This window comes from Rhinatrema bivittatum, chromosome 3 (assembly GCF_901001135.1).
Source record: "Rhinatrema bivittatum chromosome 3, aRhiBiv1.1, whole genome shotgun sequence".
Classification (NCBI taxonomy): domain Eukaryota; kingdom Metazoa; phylum Chordata; class Amphibia; order Gymnophiona; family Rhinatrematidae; genus Rhinatrema; species Rhinatrema bivittatum.
This window is the reverse complement of record NC_042617.1, coordinates 357,204,512-357,226,060: the sequence shown is the minus strand read 5'-3', so window position 1 is coordinate 357,226,060 and position 21,549 is coordinate 357,204,512. Positions and strand designations below refer to the sequence as shown.

The 21,549-nt window shown below is 48.7% G+C and overlaps 1 protein-coding gene across 2 annotated transcripts in view; it reads right to left on the bottom strand.

Annotated features, from left to right (window-relative positions):
* The window catches only part of MDN1 (midasin AAA ATPase 1), a 765,271-nt gene that overhangs the window by 657,207 nt on the left and 86,515 nt on the right, over positions 1–21,549 (bottom strand). For both annotated transcript variants that reach the window (XM_029595415.1, XM_029595414.1), the window contains exon 12: positions 7,458–7,553. In XM_029595415.1, coding sequence (XP_029451275.1) covers positions 7,458–7,553 — 96 coding nt within the window. The remainder of the gene's footprint in view (positions 1–7,457; positions 7,554–21,549) is intronic.

Sequence of the window (21,549 nt, the reverse complement as noted above, 5' to 3'; positions counted from 1 at the left end):
TGATCTCATGGTACCCGCTTGAACAGATGGTAAGCATATGTGGCGAAGAGGAAAATTGGACTGATCCATGGTACTACAGGAACGAAAATTAGCAGGTAAGAACCAGACTGCTGGGTTCTGCCATCCTTCCAGCAGATGGAGAGAGAAAAAAACTTGAAGAGCACCCCCTCTTAACCTGGTGTGAACATTACCAAAGCAGAACACAATAAAAGGATGAAGTACAGATCAAGCAAAAGTAACCATAGACATGGAAAACCCGAGTACAGGCTAAGGAGAAACTTGTAGCCTTCTGCAGTGCTTGGAACAATTAGAGCAGACTCAAGAAACAGACTGATCATCTCCCCAATGGGAGGGTGTCTAGACTGATCCGTGGTACTACAGGTACAAAAATTAGCAGGTAAGAACCAATTTTCCTTTCTCTGTACATACCCAGATCAGTCCAGACTGCTGGGATGTACCAAAGCTTCCCTATCTGGGGTGGGACCCCGAGAGTCCTGCTCAAATGACACTGCTCCTGAAACTGCTGACGTCCAGTGTCTGGATGTCCAAACGGTAGTGCCTGGCAAAAGTAGGTGAAGACTTCCAGGTCACTACCCTGCAAATTTCTTGTGGCAAGACCAACTGGCACTCTGCCCAAGAAGCAACCTGAGACCGAATCAAACACGCTTTCAAACCATCAGGGACAGTCTGTCCATGGCAAATGTAAACTAAGCCATGGTCTTTCAACCAACGGGCTTATAATTGCCTTCGACGCTTTGTGACCCTTCTTGGCGCCACTCCACAAAACAGATGATCCAAAACATGAAAGGTATTCGTGACCTCAAGATAAGGCAAAAGCACCTGACATCTAGATACCTCAACTCTCTAGCATGAGGCGCCTCCACCTCGACATTTGGAAAAGCCAGAAGTTCCACATAATGATTTCAAGTGGAAGGCCGAGAATTTGACAAAAAAAAGATGTAATTGTTCTGAGACTCCGGTTTTGAAGATTCGCAAAATGCACCACCTTCAGAGTTAGATCCTTTAAGGTGGCCTTCTTAAAAGGTTCAAAGGAGCTTCACACAAGACCCTGAGGACTAAATTTAAGGCTCCAGGACGGTCATACCAGACAAACTGGGGGATTCAAAAGCTTCACCCCCTCAGAGGCAACGCACCACATCCAGATACACCGGTAGTGCTGCACTATGAACCTTGCCTCTAAGGCAACCCAAGGCCACCACCTGCATGCGGAGGGAATTAAAAGACAGCCCTTTACTTAGGCCTTTCTGTAAGAACGCCAGAATCCGCGCCACCAAGGTCTAAAGTAGGACCCCCCCCCGCTCGCGACACCACAATTCGAAGACCTTCCACACCCTGACAAATTAAAGAGGTAGAGGTCTTTCGAGCCTGAAGTAGTGTGGTAATCACATCCTCCGAATAACCCTTCTTTCTCAATTGCTGCCTTTCAAAAGCCAGGCCGCTAGACAAAAGGCGATCCGCCTGGTCGAAAAATATAGGGCATTGACAAAGAAGATTTGGAAGATGACCTAGCCTTAGGGGACTGTCCACCACGAGGTTGATTAGGTCTGCGAACCAGGGCCGCTGGGTCCACTCCGGGGCTACCAAGATTACCATCCCGGGATGAACTTCCATCCTCCGGAGAATCTTACCTACCAGAGGCCATGGAGGGAACGCATAGAGGAGCACCAATGTGTTTGACCCCTTACGCTTCATGTTCTCTGCTGCGACTGAAGAAGCGTGGAGCCTTGGCATTCCCTTGAGTCGCCATCAAGTCCAGATGGGTAGGACCCCACCTGCGAGAGATGAGGTTCATCACTTCGTCTGAGAGTTCCCACTCTCCAGGGTCTAGCCTCTGCCAGCTCCGAAAATCAGTTTGCACATTGTCACACCACAATGTGTGATGCCATTAGCAAGGCTAGATGCTGTTCTGCCCAGGCCATCAGCTGCACCGCTTCAGAGGATATCAGATGACTTTTGGTTCCTCCTTGACAGTTGATGTAGGCTACAGTCATCGCATTGTCAGATAAAACTCGCACTGCCATGTTGCGAACTAGAGGCAGAAAATTCTGTAATGCCAAAACTCACCGCTCTCATTTCCAGGCGAATGATGGACCAGTGCGCCTCCACCTGCAACCACTGGCCCTGGACCAAATGAGACTGGCACACTGCTCCCCAATCGGAAAGACTGGCATTCGTGGATCCTATCACCCACTGAGGCACCTCGAGGTCCACCCCACGCCTCAAGTGTTCTGGGGCAAGCCATCAACCAAGATTGGACCTAATGGAAGCTGTGAGCGGTAAGGGTATCTGGAATTCTTCTGATATCGGATCCCAATAGGATAACAACACTCACTGTAAAGGCCTCATATGAGCATGCACCTATGGGACCAATTCCAGAGTGGATGCTATTGAGCCGAGGAGCTACAACTTGTTGCATTAACATGGTAATCCGCTCCTCCTGTAGGAAGACTTTACTCACTCGGGTGTCGAGCCACGCTCCCAGGAAGTCCAAGCCCTGAGAAGGAAGAGGACGCTTGATGGACACCTCATCTGAGGGACTGCAAAAGCTGTAAGGCCTTGCTGTTCACAAGCTCGCAGACTTTTCAACTGTCCGAATGAGCCAGTTGTCCAGATACGGGGAACCAATATTCCCTCCTGCCAAAGAGCTGCGGCCACCACCACCATCACCTTGGTGAAAGAGCGAGGAGCTGAAGCCAGACCGAATGGGAGGACCCGGAGCTGGAAATGCATTCCAAGGATCGTGAATTGAAGAAACTTCCGGTGATCTTTGTGGATACCAATGTGTAGGCAAGCTTCTTTCAGATCCAGGGAAGCCAAGAACTCCCCGCTGTGGACCCCCACAATGACTGACTGTAGGATGTCCATCCAAAAATGCAGCACTTTGAGGGCCTTGTTCACCTTTTTCAGGTCCAGGATCGAGCGGGAAGAGATTTCCTTTTTCAGTGCCACAAAATAAATTGAATAACACCCCAACCTCCGCTTCCCCTGTGGAATGGGAACAATGGCACCGAGGCATTGCAACTTGTGGAGGGTCTGCCGAATAATCTGTCTTTTCAAAGGGGATCCCTATGGTGAGATGATAAACAGGTCTTGGAGAGACCGGGCAAATTCTAATGCACAGCTATATTCTATGATGCATAGGACCCACTGGTCGGAAGATATCTTGGGCCCCTTCTTGCAAAAACAGGGACAGCCGTCCGCCAACAACCAGAAAGAGGAATGGGCCAGCTGCACCTAATTGGGAGAGCATGGGCCCCAGGGACCCCTGGTCGATGCCTTCGAGACACTAAGGCCGTGAAAGGAAAGAGACCAAGATTGGAGACCTCCGCGAGGCTTGACTATAGCTTGGAGCCAGAGCCCTGCTCTTTCAGAAGCGTCTCTGCCCCCAAAAACGAAAGCGGGTTGAGAGAAGCCTGTAGATGGCTGAGGTTTGTCCTCTGGGGGCTTGGGGACTTTACAGTCACCTAGAGATTGAATCCGCTGCCCAAGTCTTCACCAAAAAGGAATTTGCCCTTAATAGGGAGAGTGTTAAGCTGGGCCTTAGAGGAGACAGCAGCCAACCAGATGCATAACCATGAGAACCTCCTCGCTGAGACTATGGAGACCATCGACCTGGGGGATGTACGAAGGAGGTCACATAAGGTATCTGTCCCATGTGTGTCAGTCTCCAAGTGCTCCGCCTGCGCCGAGTCCTGAGGCGGTAGGTCCCTGGTAGTCAGCAACAGCTGCACCCACTGTAGGCTCGCCCGAAGCGTGAAACTGCGACAGCCAGCAGCCTGAATGGCAAGGGCAGAGACTTTGAATCTCCTGTTGAGAGGTATTTCGAGCATCTTGTCCTGGAGGTCTGTAAGAGCCGTTACTGGAATAGTGGGTCTTTTGTGACAGCTGACACAGAGGCATTCACATTTGGAACTTACAAAAAGCTCCATGTCTCCTCGGGCAAAGGATAGAGTTTGACCATAGCCCAAGCCCACTCAGGTCAGACTCCAGAGTATCTCACTCCCAGAACATTAATCGCTGAACCATATGAGGTGACAGGAAGTCTTGGCTGGACCTCACAAACCAGCCTAGGACAAGATTTGCTGAATCCTGCACAGAGACCTCCGGAGGGTGTGCAATTCCTAGCTCTGCCAGGACATGCGAAATCAGAGGGTCCAATCCTCCCTCTGAAAACAGGCGAACAACCCTCAAGCCATGTCCCTCCAGATGCAAAGCCTTGCCCGGCTCCTCGTCCGGTCTGGAAAGAGGAGGGCCCAAGGGAGGGTCAGGATGTCCGAGGTTCCACGAGTGGGGCTCAAGTCTCCCTGCAGTGATGGGCCCCAAATCTTTCAGACTTGGAGAGATCCCTGCTGCTCCAGCTGCTGGACAGACCCTCCTGGGAGAACCCTCTATTCGCCCGAGTAGTGACCCACTGCTGTGCTGCAACTGACCAGCAAGGACATTTTTTTGATTAACAGCACAAAGTTTTCAGTAACAAACAGTTGGGTCTCTCACATCCCCCTCCAGGGGATCAGAATCAACATCAGGAAGGTTGGGCAGCAAGTATTGAGGGCATTCAGGACTCAATAGAGCAGAAGGTAAATCAGGTGGGAGAACCCCTCCCCCAGCCACCGCAGCTTGAGCTGCCGAGAAAATTTTCAAAATGACCGCCGTTCCCACGCTCAGCGGGAACAGGCAGGTTTGTGCCTCCTGCACAGCAGGCCATTTGTCCGCAACACAGGTTTTCGCCGCTGACCCAGACGCAACTCATGAACATCCCTCCCCACTGGGGAGGCAACGAATGCGCAGACCCATCACCATTGGTCTAGCTTCCTGACCACAGGAGTTTCCCACATTCTCATCTGCAACACGTTGACAATGTCATGGGTTGGAAGAGCCATGGGGGTCTATTGGTGTGTCCAGTATTTGGAGGAAACCAAGACTTCTGACCAGGGGTTTTTCCTTGCATACATTGAGACCCAGTGTCTTTCCCATTTTTCTCTACAACTTTTGAGTAGGTACAGTCTTCTTCAGGGGACATATGTCCAGGAAGATCCAAAAGTGGATAAGAAGGAATACCTGTAGAACCCCTTTCTGAACATAATAGTGATGGTTCACTGATCCAGGATCCCAATGACTAAGGCAGCGACACAGGGGTCTGGGAAATCAGGACCAACAATTCATCTCTGTGAAAGAACTATAACATAATCTGATACAGTTCCAACCTGGGGGGGGGGGGGGGGGGGATTTCCTCATCTTCCAAGGAATCTGGGTCCTATTCTTCATCCATGCCATCTGGGTCCCTACCAGGGATATCCTTGGTAAGTCTATTCCTGCCTCAGGGTCTTGCTGGTAGGAATGAGAGAGGGAAGGGTCACTGGCTGAGGTTCCATCTGGACAGGGGTAAGTGAGGCAGCAGGCTGCGCCTGAATGAAGGCTTGTAGTCCCTGGAAGAACTCCACCCAAAAAAAGGCAGCTGAATCCATGCCTAGTCTAGGAGGTATTGGGGTGGGTTCAGCTGAATTTCCCTCTCCCATGGATGACCCAGTCAAGGCTGTACTTAGAACCAGCATACTGCCAGTTAAGGCTATGACTAACTCTTCATCTAAGTGGGAGGAGCCTGGCATAGTAAGGTCCAAGGAGGCCAACTTTCCTTGGGCTTCCTTACAGTGCTGACATAAGTTGGAATCCAGGTCAGGCTGTGAAGCCCTAATATGACAGGCGGTGCATAGAACAAAGCGCTTAGGTTTCTTGATTGCCGGCACCACTGGCAGCGGTTGTTGTGCATTTAATTGGCTCGCACTTAAAAATGTATGTATACAAATTTCGAGCGTCCAGGTAGAGCACCGTGAGACACATGCACAACTCTTCCTGTATCACACTTTCAAAGTTGTGCACGTAGGAACACGCCAGATGTTACATGCACAGCACGTACACAGTGCCACACTGTTCATATTGACATCCTATGGAGGGCAATATGGCATGCGCTGGTGTTGGTTTGGTCGGCACACAGTGATAACTCAGTGTGCCGACCAAACCAACACCAGGGCCTAGCCCACTGGGGGCTGATCAACCCGCCCAATTCCCCTTACCCCAAACGGCAGCGGGAATGACGTCAGTACGGTGTGCCAAGCACAGAGACAGAGGGGAGTCCTACCGAAAATCCCTCTAATCGTCTCTGAATCAGAAGGTAATTTTTTATTTTTTTAAACTTACCTGGGCTGAGAACAGTAATTGTCTCTGGCTGCAGTGAGGGGCGGGCTTTGGCTGTCACCGGCGCACTTGGCTTCTTGTACCTGCTGCCTTTCAGCTGCCTAAGCAGCAAAGTCCATACCGGGAGCTGGCTACTGGACCAAGGCACATCTGAGGGATCTCTGAAACCGCCTCAGGAATTCTCAACTGGGGGAGGGACCTTTGGGTATCACCGCAGGAAAGCAGGTCTCAATTTTCGCCAATTTCTCCTTCCAAAACATACAGCAATCCCATAGGGAGAGGTAGGTCCACTATCTGCTGGAGACTTAGAATACTGGAAGGCTGACATCAAAGCAGGGGTATAGTACTATCAGCTTTGCCGCCTTTCTCCATCTCAATCTGCTGGCAGGGGAACATAACCCATTGGTCCTGAGTCCATCTGGCTACATGCTAGGAGAGTACTTTTTAGGCTCTCATCCTTCAACTTCATAGAAAACCCTGCCTCCTATAGCTTTTCATTCTGTGCATTCCTTACTACTGGTTCGCTGTTCACTACAGGTCAGGGAGTTAATACAGGTATATTCACTTCCAGTCCTAGAAAGCTGCAAACAGATTCTTAGGACATCCACTGTGAACATTCCTCAGATTTGCATAGGTATAAGAACTTGCCATGCTGGGTCAGACACGGGTCCATCAAGCCCAGCATCCTGTTTCCAACAGAGGCCAAACCAGGCCACAAGAACCTGGCAATTACCCAAACACTAAGAAGATCCCATGCTACTGATGCAATTAATAGCGGTGGCTATTCCCTAAGTAAACTTGATTAACAGCAGTTAATGGACTTCTCCTCCAAGAACTTATCCAAATCTTTTTTGAACCCAGCTATACTAACTGCACTAACCACATCCTCTGGCAACAAATTCCAGAGCTTTATTGTGCGTTGAGTGATAAAGAATTTTTTCCGATTAGTCTTAAATGTGCTTCTTGCTAACTTCATGGAATGCCCCCAAGTCCTTCTATTATTCGAAAGTGTAAATAACAGAGTCACATCCACTCGTTCAAGACCTCTCATGATCTTAAAGACCTCTATCATATCCCCCCTCAGCCGTCTCTTCTCCAAGTATGGTCTTAATTAGGTTCATTTATAAATTTTAGTTACCTAAAAATCAATCCTAGCTGGGGCTCTCAGAACATAAACAGTGCTCCTACACTATTATAGTATTTAAAAAAATGTAATGCCTGAAGTTTGCTTTTCCTGAACAGACCTTTTTCTTGGAAATATTTAGCTTGCTCCCAATTGCTTCAGCCATCTTCAGTCTGCTTTCTTGCTTGGGCAGCATAGCTGTGAAACAATCCAAAGCCTGCCAGTGACAAAAAAAAATACAAATACATATTAGTGAGCCAAGGGTGAATACACAGCTACCAAAATGACTTCTAATAATCATTTTTATAGCTCTACTGGACATTCATAGCATTGTACAATAGTAATAAGCATTCAGAAACGATAAGTCCTTGCCATAAGAGCTTACCATCCAAGTGTGAACTTGAGTCAATGGGAGATAGATGACTTGATCTTATGTCCAGGATTAGGGAATGTGAAACTATGGGAAAAAGTTTCTCTGTGAAATAGGAAAATTTTTTCTTACCTGCTAATTTTCATTCCTGGAATACCACAGATCAGACATGGGTTTTGCATCCCTACCAGCAGATGGAGTCAGAACAAAAACTTTTCTGAAACTGCTACATAAGCTAGCGTGCCTCCTGCAGTCCCTCACTATTGACCTGTAGCCAAGCCAAGATGTAGATAAATTCAAAAGCTAACCTAACTCCCTCCTCTACATGAGCAGGGGAATAAATCTAGAGCCCTTCAACAAGAGCCCTTATGTCCACAGCAAGGATCAAAACACCTGAAAGTTAAACAAGACTTTTCAGTTTTCTCTATGATACACATAGCAGAGATATCTCTTTCAATAAGGTGGGGCTCTAGACTGATCTGGGGTATTCCAGGAACAAAAATTAGTAGGCAAGAACAAATTTTCCTTTCCTGTTCATACCCCAGATCAGTCCAAACAAGTAGAATGTACCCAATCTCCCCTAAACCAGGCAGGAACCTGAAAGACCAATTAACATCTTGCCGCCCAAACAGCACCTCATCGGGCACCCGAACATCTATTCGGTAATGTTTGGTGAAAGTGTGAAGTGACAACCAAGTTGCAGCACAGCAGGTCTCCTGCGGAGAAACCAACTGACATTCTGGCCAGAAAGTTGCCTATGCTCTGGTCCCTTCAGGAAGCACAATTCCCTTTCAAATATAATCCCAAAGTAGGGACTCTTTCAGCCACTGTGCAATTGTAACTTTCAAAGCTTTGAACTCCTTTACTCTACTGATCAGCACAAAAAGGTGATCACCTTCACAATCCACTGGTAACCTTCAGACACCAAAATAAATACTGACGGACATCCAAAAAATGTAACTCTGGATCTGCCGCATCCAGATGCCGGAATGCAGTATGTTCAACCGGCTGAATCAAAATACGACAAAAAACGAGGGAACCACCTGCCACGAAACCCCATTCACTGAAATTTGAAGAAAGGGGTCCCTACATGACAAGGCCTGAAGGTCCAAAGTTCTCCTGGCCGAACAGATAGCCACTAGAAATACTACATTCAGAGAAAGATCCTTCAGGGATATCCCACATGACATAGAAATGATAGCAGAAAAAGACCAAGTGGTCCATCCAGTCTGCCCAACAAGCTTTATGGTACTATCTACTGCGCCATGTATGTTACCCCAAGCTTAGTTTCCCATATCGTAGAAGTCGGGGCCTTTGATCTCTGTACAAATCCAACTCCCTTTTTCCCCTGATGTTGAAGCAGAAAGCAATTATGAAGTTGCATCAACAGAATCAAGGCTTATTGGTCAAGGGTAGTAACCACCACACAAGCAAGTTACTCCATGCACTCTTTTCTTCATTTCCATCCTTTAGAGTTCCACAATGTTTATCTCATGCCCTTTTGAATTCTTTTCACTGTTTTGGTTTTCACCACCTCCTCCGGAAGGGCATTCCAGGCATCCACCACCCTTCTCCATGAAGAAATATTTTCTGATAATAGTTCTGAAATGTTCTCCCTGGAGTTTTATTTCATGACCCCTAGTTCTGCAGATTTCTTTCCAATGGAAAAGGTTTGACCATCAGAAACAAATGTAGGAGTAACCTGCACGGAGCGGCAATTACTACCTTGGGAAGCTTGCTGGGCAGACTGAAGGTCTGTATCATATCACCCCTGCGCCTCCTCTCTTTCAGAGTATACATATTCATATCCTTCAGTCTCTCCTCATAGGTTTTCTGATACTGACTCACACCATTTTGGAAGCCCTTCTCTGGACTGCTTCCATCCTGTCTCTATCCCTTTTGAGCTCCAGAACTGAACAGTACTCCAGGTGATGCCTCACCAAGGACCTGTACAAGGGCACCACCATCTCCATTTTCTTACTGGTTATTCTTCTCTATGCAGTGCAGGATTCTTCTGGCTCTAGATATCCTCTTGTCAAATTGCTTCGCCATATTCAGATCACCAGAGACTATCAACCCCAGATCCCGCTCTTGGTGCATGCACAGACCCCCCCCCCCCCCCTCCCCCTCCACCCATCTCATATAGCTCTTTTGGATTACCGCATCCCATATGCATGACTCTGCACTTCTTTGCATTAAATCCCAGCTGCCAAATCTTCAACCACTTCAAGCTTTCATAAATCACTTTTCATTCTCTCTACTCCTTCAGGTGTGTCCACTCTGTTGCAGTTCTTGGTATCATCCGTAAATAGAGATGGTATAGCGCTAGGAATTCACAGATCCTTGTAGTGAATGAATTAAGAAAATGAAGACTTTCAGTCCAAAACCTCTAAGACCCCATGAATAAAAGGTGGAAACGCTTAAAGTCTTCATTTTCTTGATTCATTTACTACAAGGATCCATGAATTCCTAGCACTATACCATCTCTGTTTATGGTCATTCACCACTAGTGTATACCACTCATCTTCACTTCCTATTGGCTATCATACATAAGTAGACAAACTACCTTCTAACCCTTCCACAATGTCACTCACAAAGATACTGAACAGAACAGGTCCCAATACAGATAGTTGTGGCACTCTACTTAATACAGCTCTCTTCAGAGTAGGTTCCAATTACCATTACATACTATTAGTCAACCAATTTGTAATCTATGCCATCACCTTGGTGCTCACTCCCAAGCTTCTCATTTTGTTTATAAGCCTCTTATGTGGGACGGTACCAAAAGCTTAGCTGAAATCCAAGTAGTTGTCAGAGTGCTCTTCCTTGATCCAATTCTCTAGTCACCCAAACAAAAAAAAAAAAAAAATCAGATTTGTCCGACAGGACTTTCCTTTGATGAATTCATGCTGCCTCGGGTCCAGCAACTTACTGGCTTGCAGACAGTTCGGTATCCTTTCAGCAGTGTCTCCATTAATTTTCTCACCACTGAGGTGAGGCTAACAGGCCTGTAGCTTCCAGCATCCTCTCTGCTACCACACTTATGAAGCGGGACCACATCTGCTCTTCTCCAATATTGCAGCACCACTTCCGTTTCTCCAGGGATGTATTCAACAGGCCATTTAGCAGACCCATCAGGACATCTCCAAGTTCTTGTACCTTGGGATGTACCTCATCTGGCCCCATGAACTTGTCCACATTCAGTTTTCCTAGCTCTTCCCATATATACTCTTCTGTAAAAGGAGTTGTGTCTAACCCATTCCCTTCTACGGTCTTGTCAACCTGCAACAGTCCTTTCTCCAGGGTCTTCTTTAGTGAACACCGAACTGAAGTATTTGTTTAATTTTCGCCATTTCCTCCTCTGTCTTGGGACATTGCTCACCACCTTCCAATTTCTCTATACCACTTCAGGCTTTCCTTCTCTCTCTCATATCTGAAAAATGTTTTGTCACCTCTTTCAATCTTGGGCAATCCTTTCTTCCGCTTGACCTTTTGCTTTCCTTATTTCTAAGTCTTCCTTATTTTCACCAGGTATCGCTCCCTGTGTTCCTCTTTTTGGGATCTTTTATACTTCCTGAATGCTGTCAGTGGTCACGAGTCCCATATCGAGGATCCCCAATTCCACTTCTCACTCTAAACTGGCTCAAGAAAGCCGGTACGAAGAACTGGACCTGGCTATCTCTTGAAGCAGCGTCACGAGCTGAAATTCCTCAGAGAGCGAATTTGGGAGAGACTGTATATGTGGTAATACCCACAGAACTAAATCCAGCATAGAAGCCATAGCGCCCAGGTCTTGCAAATAACCCCACACTGTGTTCCAAAGCCACAACAGACGATGCACCTGAGCCCACAACTGTCATTCCCTGTACGTACCAGGATCAGTACAGACAGTGGGTTATCTCCCCCATCCAGCAGATGGAGTCAATTATAACTTTGAAGAATGCTTCCTTATAAGGTAGTGCACCCTCCACTAATCCCCAGTATTCTCTTGACTCCAGCAGATGACCGTGGTGGCTTTCGTTCCCCACTGAGATGACTAGAAAGCTATTTTAGGAATTTTCTCTATTTTCCTCAGCTTTCCTTTCTTTTGGATGGATCAAGTCTAATTAAAAAAAAAACCTTTTGAATTTTGAATTTCTGAGGGAATTATTTGGAGAGCTTTCCTGTAGCCTCCGCTCCTGTTTTAGTGGGAGCATTCTATAGCTTGCAAGCAGTACTATTTGCAGCTCTCCCCACCCCTCCCCATCTCTGTTGTCGGGTAAGTTTGTTTTTATTTCCTTTTGACAGGTTATTTCCTCTCTTCCTCTCTCCAGGGTGCAAGTCTGTGGTGCCGACCTCTCCCCCTGTAGCTGCTATCCGACCTGCTGCCCCTGAGACGCCGTTTTCCTTGGGGCAGCCGGCACAGAGGCGTTATTCCTCTGTGCCTCTATCTGTGGGTCGTTGAGGGATAGAGAGAGCAGGACTGAAGCAGAGGATATTAACCGCTTTTTATAGCCACGAACCTGGTGACCGTGAGGAAGAACAGGCTGAAGCAGGGGTTTTTACCGCTTCCTGCAGCTTTAAACCTTGCCTGTTTCTCGACAGCTGGTTCCCTCGCGGCTCCGTCGGGGTTCCCCATGCCTCGTTCATCCAGGTGCTGCGCTTGTGGAGAGCCCGGGTCGAGGCTCTCCCGCAAGGGGATTTGCACAGCTTGCCTCCCTGGTGGGGAGGGATCCTCTCAACCGCCGGACCGCTCTGGTTCTAGTCTTCTGGCGCGCCTCGATGCTCAGGGGCCGGCCCCGACCCCACTGACCATGGGAACAGCGGCCATTTTGTCTCCAGACTCTGCTGCTCCGGCACTAACAGGAAAAGAGTAGGATGCTCCTTTTTCATCTCAGCCGCCGGTTTTGACACCCGTGCCACCTCTGCAGCCTTTTCCTCCATCAGGGGATTTTCCCACTCTTCCTCCATTGGGGCCACCTCCGTTTTCCACAGATTTTGTTCTCCTGCTTCACAATGCTTACCTGGTCAGAATTGGCCAGCACCAGGAATTTTTGGCGGGACATCCTCCTCCTAAGGTATCCAGAACGGCTGATTCCACTGAGGTCTTGGGAAATGCTCAGACCGTGGGGAGTGCCCAAGGGTCAGCAGTCCCGGGACCAGGGGTACCTCAGACCACCTCAAGCGCTCCAAGGAGCAATTTCGTACACCCCTCTGCAGGGGGGGGCCTGTTCCTCAGCAGGACCCGGATGAACCTTCAATGGGAAGGGGATGATCCTAGAGTCCTGCGGATCTTCCAGAGGGATGAGCTGGACCCCTTCATTCCACATATCCTACAGGAATTGGACATTGAGGCCCCTCAGGACCCGCCTGAGCCTAATCCACCAGCGAAGAAAGGGGACCCCCTTCTGGCTGGTCTACGTCCGTCATGTGGGTCCTTTCCTTCCCATCACATGTTCCTTCAACTGTTATCCAGGGAATGGGATTCTCCAGAGACCTCCCTCAAGGTCGGCAGAGCCATGGATAAGCTATATCCTCTCCCGGATGATTTCCTGGAGCTTCTTAAGGTTCCCAAAATAGATTCTGCAGTCTCAGCAGTGGCGAAAAGAACTACCATTCCAGTAACGGGTGGTGCAGCCTTGCGAGATCTTCAAGATCGAAAGCTGGAAGTTTATCTTAAGAGAGTTTGAGGTGTCCGCCCTGAGGGTCCAAGTGGCCATTTGTAGTTCCTTCGCTGGCTTCAACAACTGCTCAGCTCCCAGGGATTGCCTCTTGAGGAAGCACTTCAGGCAGACCACCTGGAGGCAGTCATAGCATATGGAGCAGACGCTCTATATGACATTCTGAGAGTACTGGCCAGATCTATGGTTTCTGCAGTCTCGGCTAGACGCCTCTTCTGGCTTCTCAACTGGTCGGCGGATTCTTCTTCCAAGTCGCAGCTGGGATCCCTACCCTTCAAGGGCACACTACTATTTGGGGAGGATCTGGACCAGATTATCAAGTCCCACGGAGAGAATAAGGTACACAAACTGCCAGAGGATCACCCTTGTTCTTCTAGGTCTTTTAATTCCACTAGAAGCTGATTCAGGAATCAACGTAGTTTCCGCCAGGCAAGGACTGCAGCTCTTTGTCAGCCATCCTCTCGATCTCAATCCTGGACTCAGTCCTTTCGCCCGAAGACAGCCCCGCTCTAGTCCGGCCCAGGGGACGTCCTCCAAGTCTTCACAATGAAGCTATGCCTGCCCACTCCCCGATCCCCAGGATAGGGGGATGTCTCTCCCTTTTCTACAAGGAGTGGGTCAACATCACGTCAGATCAGTGGGTCCTGGATATTCTAAGACACGGCTACGCGTTAGAATTTGCTCGGTCACTAAGAGACAGGTTCCTCTTCTCTCCATCTGGCCCAGTCCAGAAACAACTCATAGTCTGGTAGACACTCGACAGGCTTCTGGCTCTCGGAGCGATTCGTCCAGTCCCCCGTCCCCCCGCCGGAAGTAGGCCGGGGACATTATTCGGTATACTTTGCAGTCCCCAAGAAGGAAGGTTCCTTCCCCCCGATCTTGCATCTCAAGATGGTCAACAGGGCATTCAAGATTTCCCCACTTTCAGATGGAAACCTTGCACTCCGTGATAGCGGCAGTACACTCCCGAGAATTTTTGGCCTCCCTGGATCTGATGGAAGCTTATCTACACATTCCCATCCTCCAAGCGCACCAGCATTTTCTGCGATTCAAGATTCTGGGACAGCATTTCCAGTTCCAGGCTCTACCCTTTGGTCTTGCGACTGCTCCTTGAACCTTCACGAAGGTTATGATAGTAGTAGCTTCTGCTCTCCGGAGGGAGGGAGTCTTGGTGCACCCATTCGGGTGGGAGGGAGTCTTGGTGCTCATTCAGGCAAAGTCCTCAGCCCAGTGCCACCGGGCGGTCGACAAGGTGTTGACGCATCTTCACTCCCTCGGTTGGGTGGTCAACTTCGCCAAGAGCAGCCTTTCTCCATCTCAATCTCTGGACTTCCTGGGGGCACATTTTGACACAGGTGCCTCTGCCCCTGGACAGGGCTCATACACTCATAGCTATTCATCGGTCTCTCGCTTCTAACGGCGTGGGATTACCTCCAGGTCCTGAGATCCATGGCTTCCACCATCGATCTGGTCCCCTGGGCGTTTGCAGATATGCGCCCTTTACAGCGCGCCTTGCTCTCCCGCTGGAAGCCGGTGTCTCAGGACTTCCATGCCATCCTTCCTCTCCTGCAGGGAGCCAAGGACAGTCTCTCGTGGTAGTTCAACCTGTCATCTTCTCCAGGGTGTTCCTTTGGACATCCCGAAATGGGTAATTGTCACGACAGATGCCAGTCTCTCTGGCTGGGGAGCGGTGTGTCAGATGAGTTCTGCGTAAGGGAAGTGGACGCCATCCCAAGCAACTTGGCCGATCAATCGCTTGGAGACCAGAGCAGTGCGTCTGGCATTGAAACGCTTCCTACGTCTCATTCCATCATCGCGCAGTCAAATACTCTCAAACAATGCAACCACTGTGGCCTACATCAATTGACAAGGGGGCACGAGGAGACGGCATGTCTCTCAGGAGACAGACAGGTTGATGGAGTGGGTGGAGACTCATCTCTCCCGCCTAGCGGCTTCCCACATCACAGGCGTAGACAACGTTCAAGCCAACTTTCTCAGTCAACATCTAGATCCCGGAGAGTGGGAACTCTCAGAGGAGGCGGTGAATCTCCTGTTCCTCAGATGGGAGACCCCCTATCTGGATCTAATGGCAACCTCCCAGAATGCCAAGGCAGCTCAGTTCTTCAGTCGCAGAAGAGGGTACGGCGCAGAGGGAGTGGATACCTTAGTCCTCCCCTGGCCCAGTCACATTCTCCTCTACGTGTTTCCCCCTTGGCCTCTGGTGGGCAAGGTGCTCAGGAGAATAGAGTCCCACCAGGATCTGGTAATGCTGGTAGCACCGGAATGGCCCCGTCGTCCATGGTTTGCAGACTTGATCAACCTCGTAGTGGACGGACCTCTTGGTCTGGGTCACCTTCCACGCTTGCTGCATCAGGGTCCAGTATCTTTCGCCCAGGCCGATCGCTTCTGTCTTGCAGCCTGGCTTTTGAGAGGCACAGGCTGAGACGGCATGGATACCCAGAGGCCGTTATCTCGACCCTACTCAAGGCTAGAAAGACGTCTACCTCCATCTCCTATATCAGGGCATGGAATGTTTGAGAACTGGTGTGCCTCCATACCTGTGTCACCACGGACTGCCTCGGTGGCTCAGATCCTATCTTTTCTTCAACAGGTACTGGACAAGGGTCTGGCCTACAACTCGCTGAGAGTGCAAGTCTTTGCCCTAAGCTCTCTACTTCATCAACGAGAGGGAGCTTCCCTCTCCTCTCACCCGGATATCATCCAATTCCTCAGGGGGATGAAGCACATGAAACCCCCAGTCCACGCTCTATCTTTCATGGAGTCTCAATCTCGTTCTCTGGATCTTGGTCGGTCCACCCTTTGAACCCATGCGTTCCACGACCCTCAAGGATATCACTCAAGACGGTTTTCCTGGTAGCTATCTGTTCTGCCCGCAGAATCTCGGAGCTTCAAGCACTCTCATGCAGAGAGCCCTACCTTAGTTTTATGGATTCGGGAGTTTCCTTGCGCACTGGGCCTGCTTTTCTGCCCAAGGTGGTTCCCGAGTTCCACTTGAATCAGACTGTAGAGCTTCCATCCTTCTTAGCGGACGCATCGGCGGATCTACGCAAGCTAGATGTCAAGCGTATCCTCATTCGCTATCTGGAAGTCACTAATGATTTTCGCTTGTCGGAACATCTTTTTGTTCTCTGGCATGGTCCAAGGAAGGGGGCCAAGGCATCGAAAACTACCATTGCTCGCTGGCTGAAGAAGGCGATCTCGGTGGCCTACATTGGAACAGGTCGACAACCTCCGGTGGGTGTCAAGGCTCATTCTCTCTTCGAGCTCAGGCTGCTTCCTGGGCGGAGATGCAATCGGTCTCGTTCCAGGAGATGTGTCGAGCGGCAACTTGGAAATAGTTACATATCTTTGCTCGTCTTTATCGTCTACACATACAGTCGCCTACTTTTGGCTCCTTTGCCTCTAGGGTCATTCGAGCAGGGCTTTCTGGGGTCCACGCTATATAGGGAAGCTTTGGTACATCCCACTGTCTGGACTGATCCTGGTACGTACAGGGAAAAGAAAATTATCCCTTACCTGCTAATTTTCGTTCCTGTAGTACCAAGGATCAGTCCAGACGCTCTCCCTGACTGTTTTATTGGGTTTGGGATTGCCTCTCTGCTCAAACTGTTCTTCAGTGCCTTTTTTCCTTTGGCTGGTTAACAGTTCATTCTGCAAGTTTGTTGTCTGACAGTTTTGTGCCTTTTGCACACTTATTTGTTACTTAATTCTATTGTTCTTGATCCATCCTGATTTTGCTCTTTGCTTTGATATACTCCATACTGAGGATTAGTAGAGGGTGCACTACTTTATAAGGAAGCATCCTTCAATGTTCTAATTGACTCCATCTGCTGGAAGGGGGAGATAACCTACTGTCTGGACTGATCCTTGGTACTACAGGAACGAAAGTTAGCAGGAAAGGAATATTTTCTTTTCTCTCCGCAGTGAGGAACATTCTTCCCAACCTGTTATCGAAATTCAAACCCAGATACTCCAGGAATTGGAAGGGAATAAAGCTGCTCTATGCTAGGTTCACCACCTAGCCCAGAGATCACAACTTCTGCATCACCCGCAGAATGGAATAATATCTGACTTTGCCTTGAGGATCTGTACCAAGAACCCTTCTCTTCATAGGGCCGTAGCTATCACCTATGGCTACCATCACCATCACCTTGGTGAAGGTCCAAGGAGCAGTCACCAATTTTAACTGTAGAGCTCCTGGAAATAAAAATGCTCACCAAGAGCCAACTGCAGAATTTCTGATGTCCTGAGAAGCCTCTATCAGTCCGATGTCAAAAACTCCCCTTTGCAAACCACCGCTCTTACTGATTTCAATGTTTCCATGCAACCACGATGTACCCGGAACACTGCACTGATCTTCAGATCCAGAATGGGCCGTAAAGGGTCTTCTTTCTTTGACACTCAAACTGATTGAATATCTGCCTTTTCCCCATTCCTCTGGAGGCAGTGTCACCATTGGCTCCAGATGCTGTAAAAGCTTCTAGCATGGTGTGCCCGGCATCTCTTTACTCGTGACATGCAAGGGGAACTCAAGAGTCTTCTCAGACCAGACAAGCAAAAACTTAAGTGAAGCCACCTCTTATCACATCTAGTACCCATTGGTCTAAAGACCTTCATCCACTCATAAAAAAATCAATCTTCCTCTGACCGTCTTTTAAAAAAAAAAAAAAAAAAAAAAAAAAGAAGAAGAAGAGTTGACCAGCCTCCCTTCATTGTATGGCCTTGCTGCCTCAAGTTATCCCGGGAGGAATAATGCAGAACCTGAAAGGACTGCTGCCACCCTGATTCTTGCTTCTGAGATGAGGAAGCCCTCCTGTTGCAGCACTACCCTCTCTTCGACTTTTCTTCAAGGCAACTTTAGTCCTTTGGACTCCCCAAAAAAGTTTACCAGTTGCTCCTGATCCTACCTGCACATTAACCTCCCCCTTAAGGTATAACGGTTTTTATTTTCAGTCAAGTAAAAAAAAACAAACAACTAGCCGGAGGAGGGGTGGTTCTGCACCCACCCCCGGCATATGTTACAATCAGCAGCTAACATCAACAGACCCCCCTCCCCCCCCCCCCCCCCACCCCCCAAAATCTCCGGAACATCAGCCTCAAGAAGTCCAAGATGCAGCAGGTCAATACAGTCCACCGTTCCCACACGGCACCAAAGAAAGTCCGAGCCGGGCCATCAAGCATTAAGGAGCAAACTCCGGGTTCGATGTGGAAGGGTCTGGATATACAGCTGCCACACCGAAAGAAATCGTCGTCTAGCATTGGGTGAGTGTCGAGCCAGCATATTCTCCATGGTCATCAGCGAATGAAATCCGTTCCTCCACGCCCAATAAGACGGAGCGTCCGTCGACCGCCAGTTGGAGAGGATGATTTTCTTACCTACAATACAAGCCTTTGCCACAAGTAAGCGTGAGCCAAGATCTCGGATGCGAATGGGCGATATACAGCCAAATAAGAGCCACAAGGGGGTAACAGGAATAACTACATTCAAGAAATTAGCCAGATAATCCGCAAAACGCCCCCAAAACCGTTTAATCGGGGGGCAAGTCCAAAAAACATGCGACAAGGTGCCCAAGGCCCGACCACACCTAGGGCACCCCGTAACCTCCCCCTTAAAAGATGAGATCACTGAGCTGGGCCTTGGACCAGACATCTGTTGACGAATTGTGTAACCAAAGAAAACATCTAACCAATACTGGTGACACCATCCTAGCTGACATCCAAAACACATCAGGGTGCATACGCCGCACAACGCACAGCTGCCTCCAGACTTGCAGCTTACCTAGTGGAGGCCAAGGAAGCCTGTCCTTTTGCCTATAAGCTCTGCACCCATCCTTTTTAGGTGGATCAGCAACTTCCAATCCTGAGCAACCTCCACAGCAAGGCCAAATGTTCCGCCCAGGTAGTTTTCTCAGTAATCTTGCAGACCAAAGTATTAGCCTCCAGCAGAGGGGACAGAGCTTAGCCATAGCTTTCCCCACCTTCAGTCCTGCTTTTGGAGTATAACCCTCCTGGGGAACTAATTTCTTGTTCTATGGAACGGAAAGGCTTTGAGGGCCCCTGCAAGCCTTCACCAACAGGGTCCCCCCACTTCATGGTTGGACCCCAGCTGAGATGCCACTATCGCTCTCCTTAGATCACTCTTAAAGGGAGCCATCCATACCCTTCAAACCCTCCCACCTGGAGATTCTGACTGGATGACTAAGTGCTATTTAGCCCAGCTATTTTAACACTCGTGGGGTTCAGTTAGAGAGAAGCTGCAGAGTCATGTATTTTTTTTCCATACTCAGGGCCTCCTGGCCTTGCCCAAAGGAGTTTTCTTTTAGAAGAGACGCCTCACTATGCCTCCCTGCCAGAGGGTTCTTCCTATAATTTACAGTGAGATAGACTTAAGCCTGATACCCCCTTTGGGGCAAGGGACTGTTCAAGGGACCAAAGACCTGTAGCTTACTCTACTCCCTAGGTAGGCAAGCACCAGTGATGTGCTCCAGGGATTCCTAATTCCTGGAGCGTGAGGTTCTAGTTCCTCACGCTGGAATAAACGTAGGACGCGGGGATCGTCGCCTGAGCCAAGGCCTCCCCATCGAATTCATCAAGAGGGTCCACGGGGGGCTGTGGAGGGGTCCACCGGGAGGGGGACTCCCGGGACCACCCGGACAGGGCCTTGTGGATCAGGAACCGCGGCAGGAGACTGCGCTGGCATCCGAGGGAGCTTCGGGGGGGGGGGGGGGGTTCCACCTCCTCCTGTAGGCTAGCTAAATACAATTTGTGCAGGAGCAGCACAAAATCTGAAGAGAAACGGGCCCGGGATGATTTTTCCGCAGGGGGGAGGGGGGGGGGGGGGCCGTGTCGAGTCTTTTTTTTTTTTTTTTTTTGACTTGCACAACAAAAGTACAAAATTTGACTGCTTCCCCCTAGGAATGCACTTCCCTGAAAGTGCACCCGAGGAATGGACGTCCTGGGGCAAGGCAGCAGGCTAAGGGGGAGTGACTGGCACCACCAGTATCGCCCACACGAAGGTCACCGGGAAGGGAACCTAGGCTGAGCAAATCAAGGGGCCAAGTCCCTCTAGGAACCCCAAGAGCGAGGGAGACAGGGCTGCTCCTTGACAGTCAATAAAAATGACAAATTTAAAGGGTTTGGTTTTTTTGGGGGGGGGGGGGGGGGGGGTTGTTTTTAAACAAAGAAATCACTTGAAAACAATACTTGCTTGAGCTTGCCCCAGAGAAAAGAATCAAAGAAGAAACCCAGAGGGGAAAAAGGGCAAGCTAACAGGGAACCACAGGGTGAGCTGTTCCACCTACTGGAGACAGACAAATACTGAGGGGCTGCAGGGTAGGCTCTGTCCTGATATAGGATACCCTTTCAGTTTTGGTCTGTCTCCATCTTCTGGACAGGAGGCTTAACCCATGGTCTGGACTGATCCGGGCACGTACAGGGAACTACAAAAATGTTCTCCTAGAGCAGTGAAATCTACAGGAGATGCCTCTGCTCAAACCCTGCAGCAACATACAGCTTAGAAAATCACTGCTCCATATTTTTTATAATTTATATCTTTATTGATTTTTCAAATTAATACAGAAACCATAACATTTCACAAAATAAATCATACCATCATAGTACACCCTTATTGTTCTATCAATAATTGAAATATTTACCCATCAACAAACTTAGACTGAGGCTGCTAGAATATGGGAGCTTATATAACATTTTAAGAATATCTCTTCAGTTAAACACATCCACAGTTAAGCTCTGACTATATATTTTCTTATTCATTAGAAAGTGGGGATGATGTAACTATCCTCCTTTGCTCAATAAAATTCTTTAATTGTTCGGGTAGGAAAAATATGAAAACATCCTGTTCTTTTTTAAGCATACACTTGCATGGAAATTTCAAAGTACAATATAGGAATATCCCAAGTTAATCACTTCCTGCCGAAATAGCAAAAACTCTTCTTTTTTGCTGAGTAGGATAAGATAAATCCGGAAATATTTTTACCATATTATCACAAAAAGTAGTAGGGTAGGCAGCAACATATTTTTTCATTACCTTGTTAAGGTCAAGAAAATTTTGGAAAGTAACTAACAATACCCCCCTATCTATTATTCTTTCTGAATTCTCCAGAAAATTAGATAGGTTACCTTGAAACGGCAACTCCAAAGTA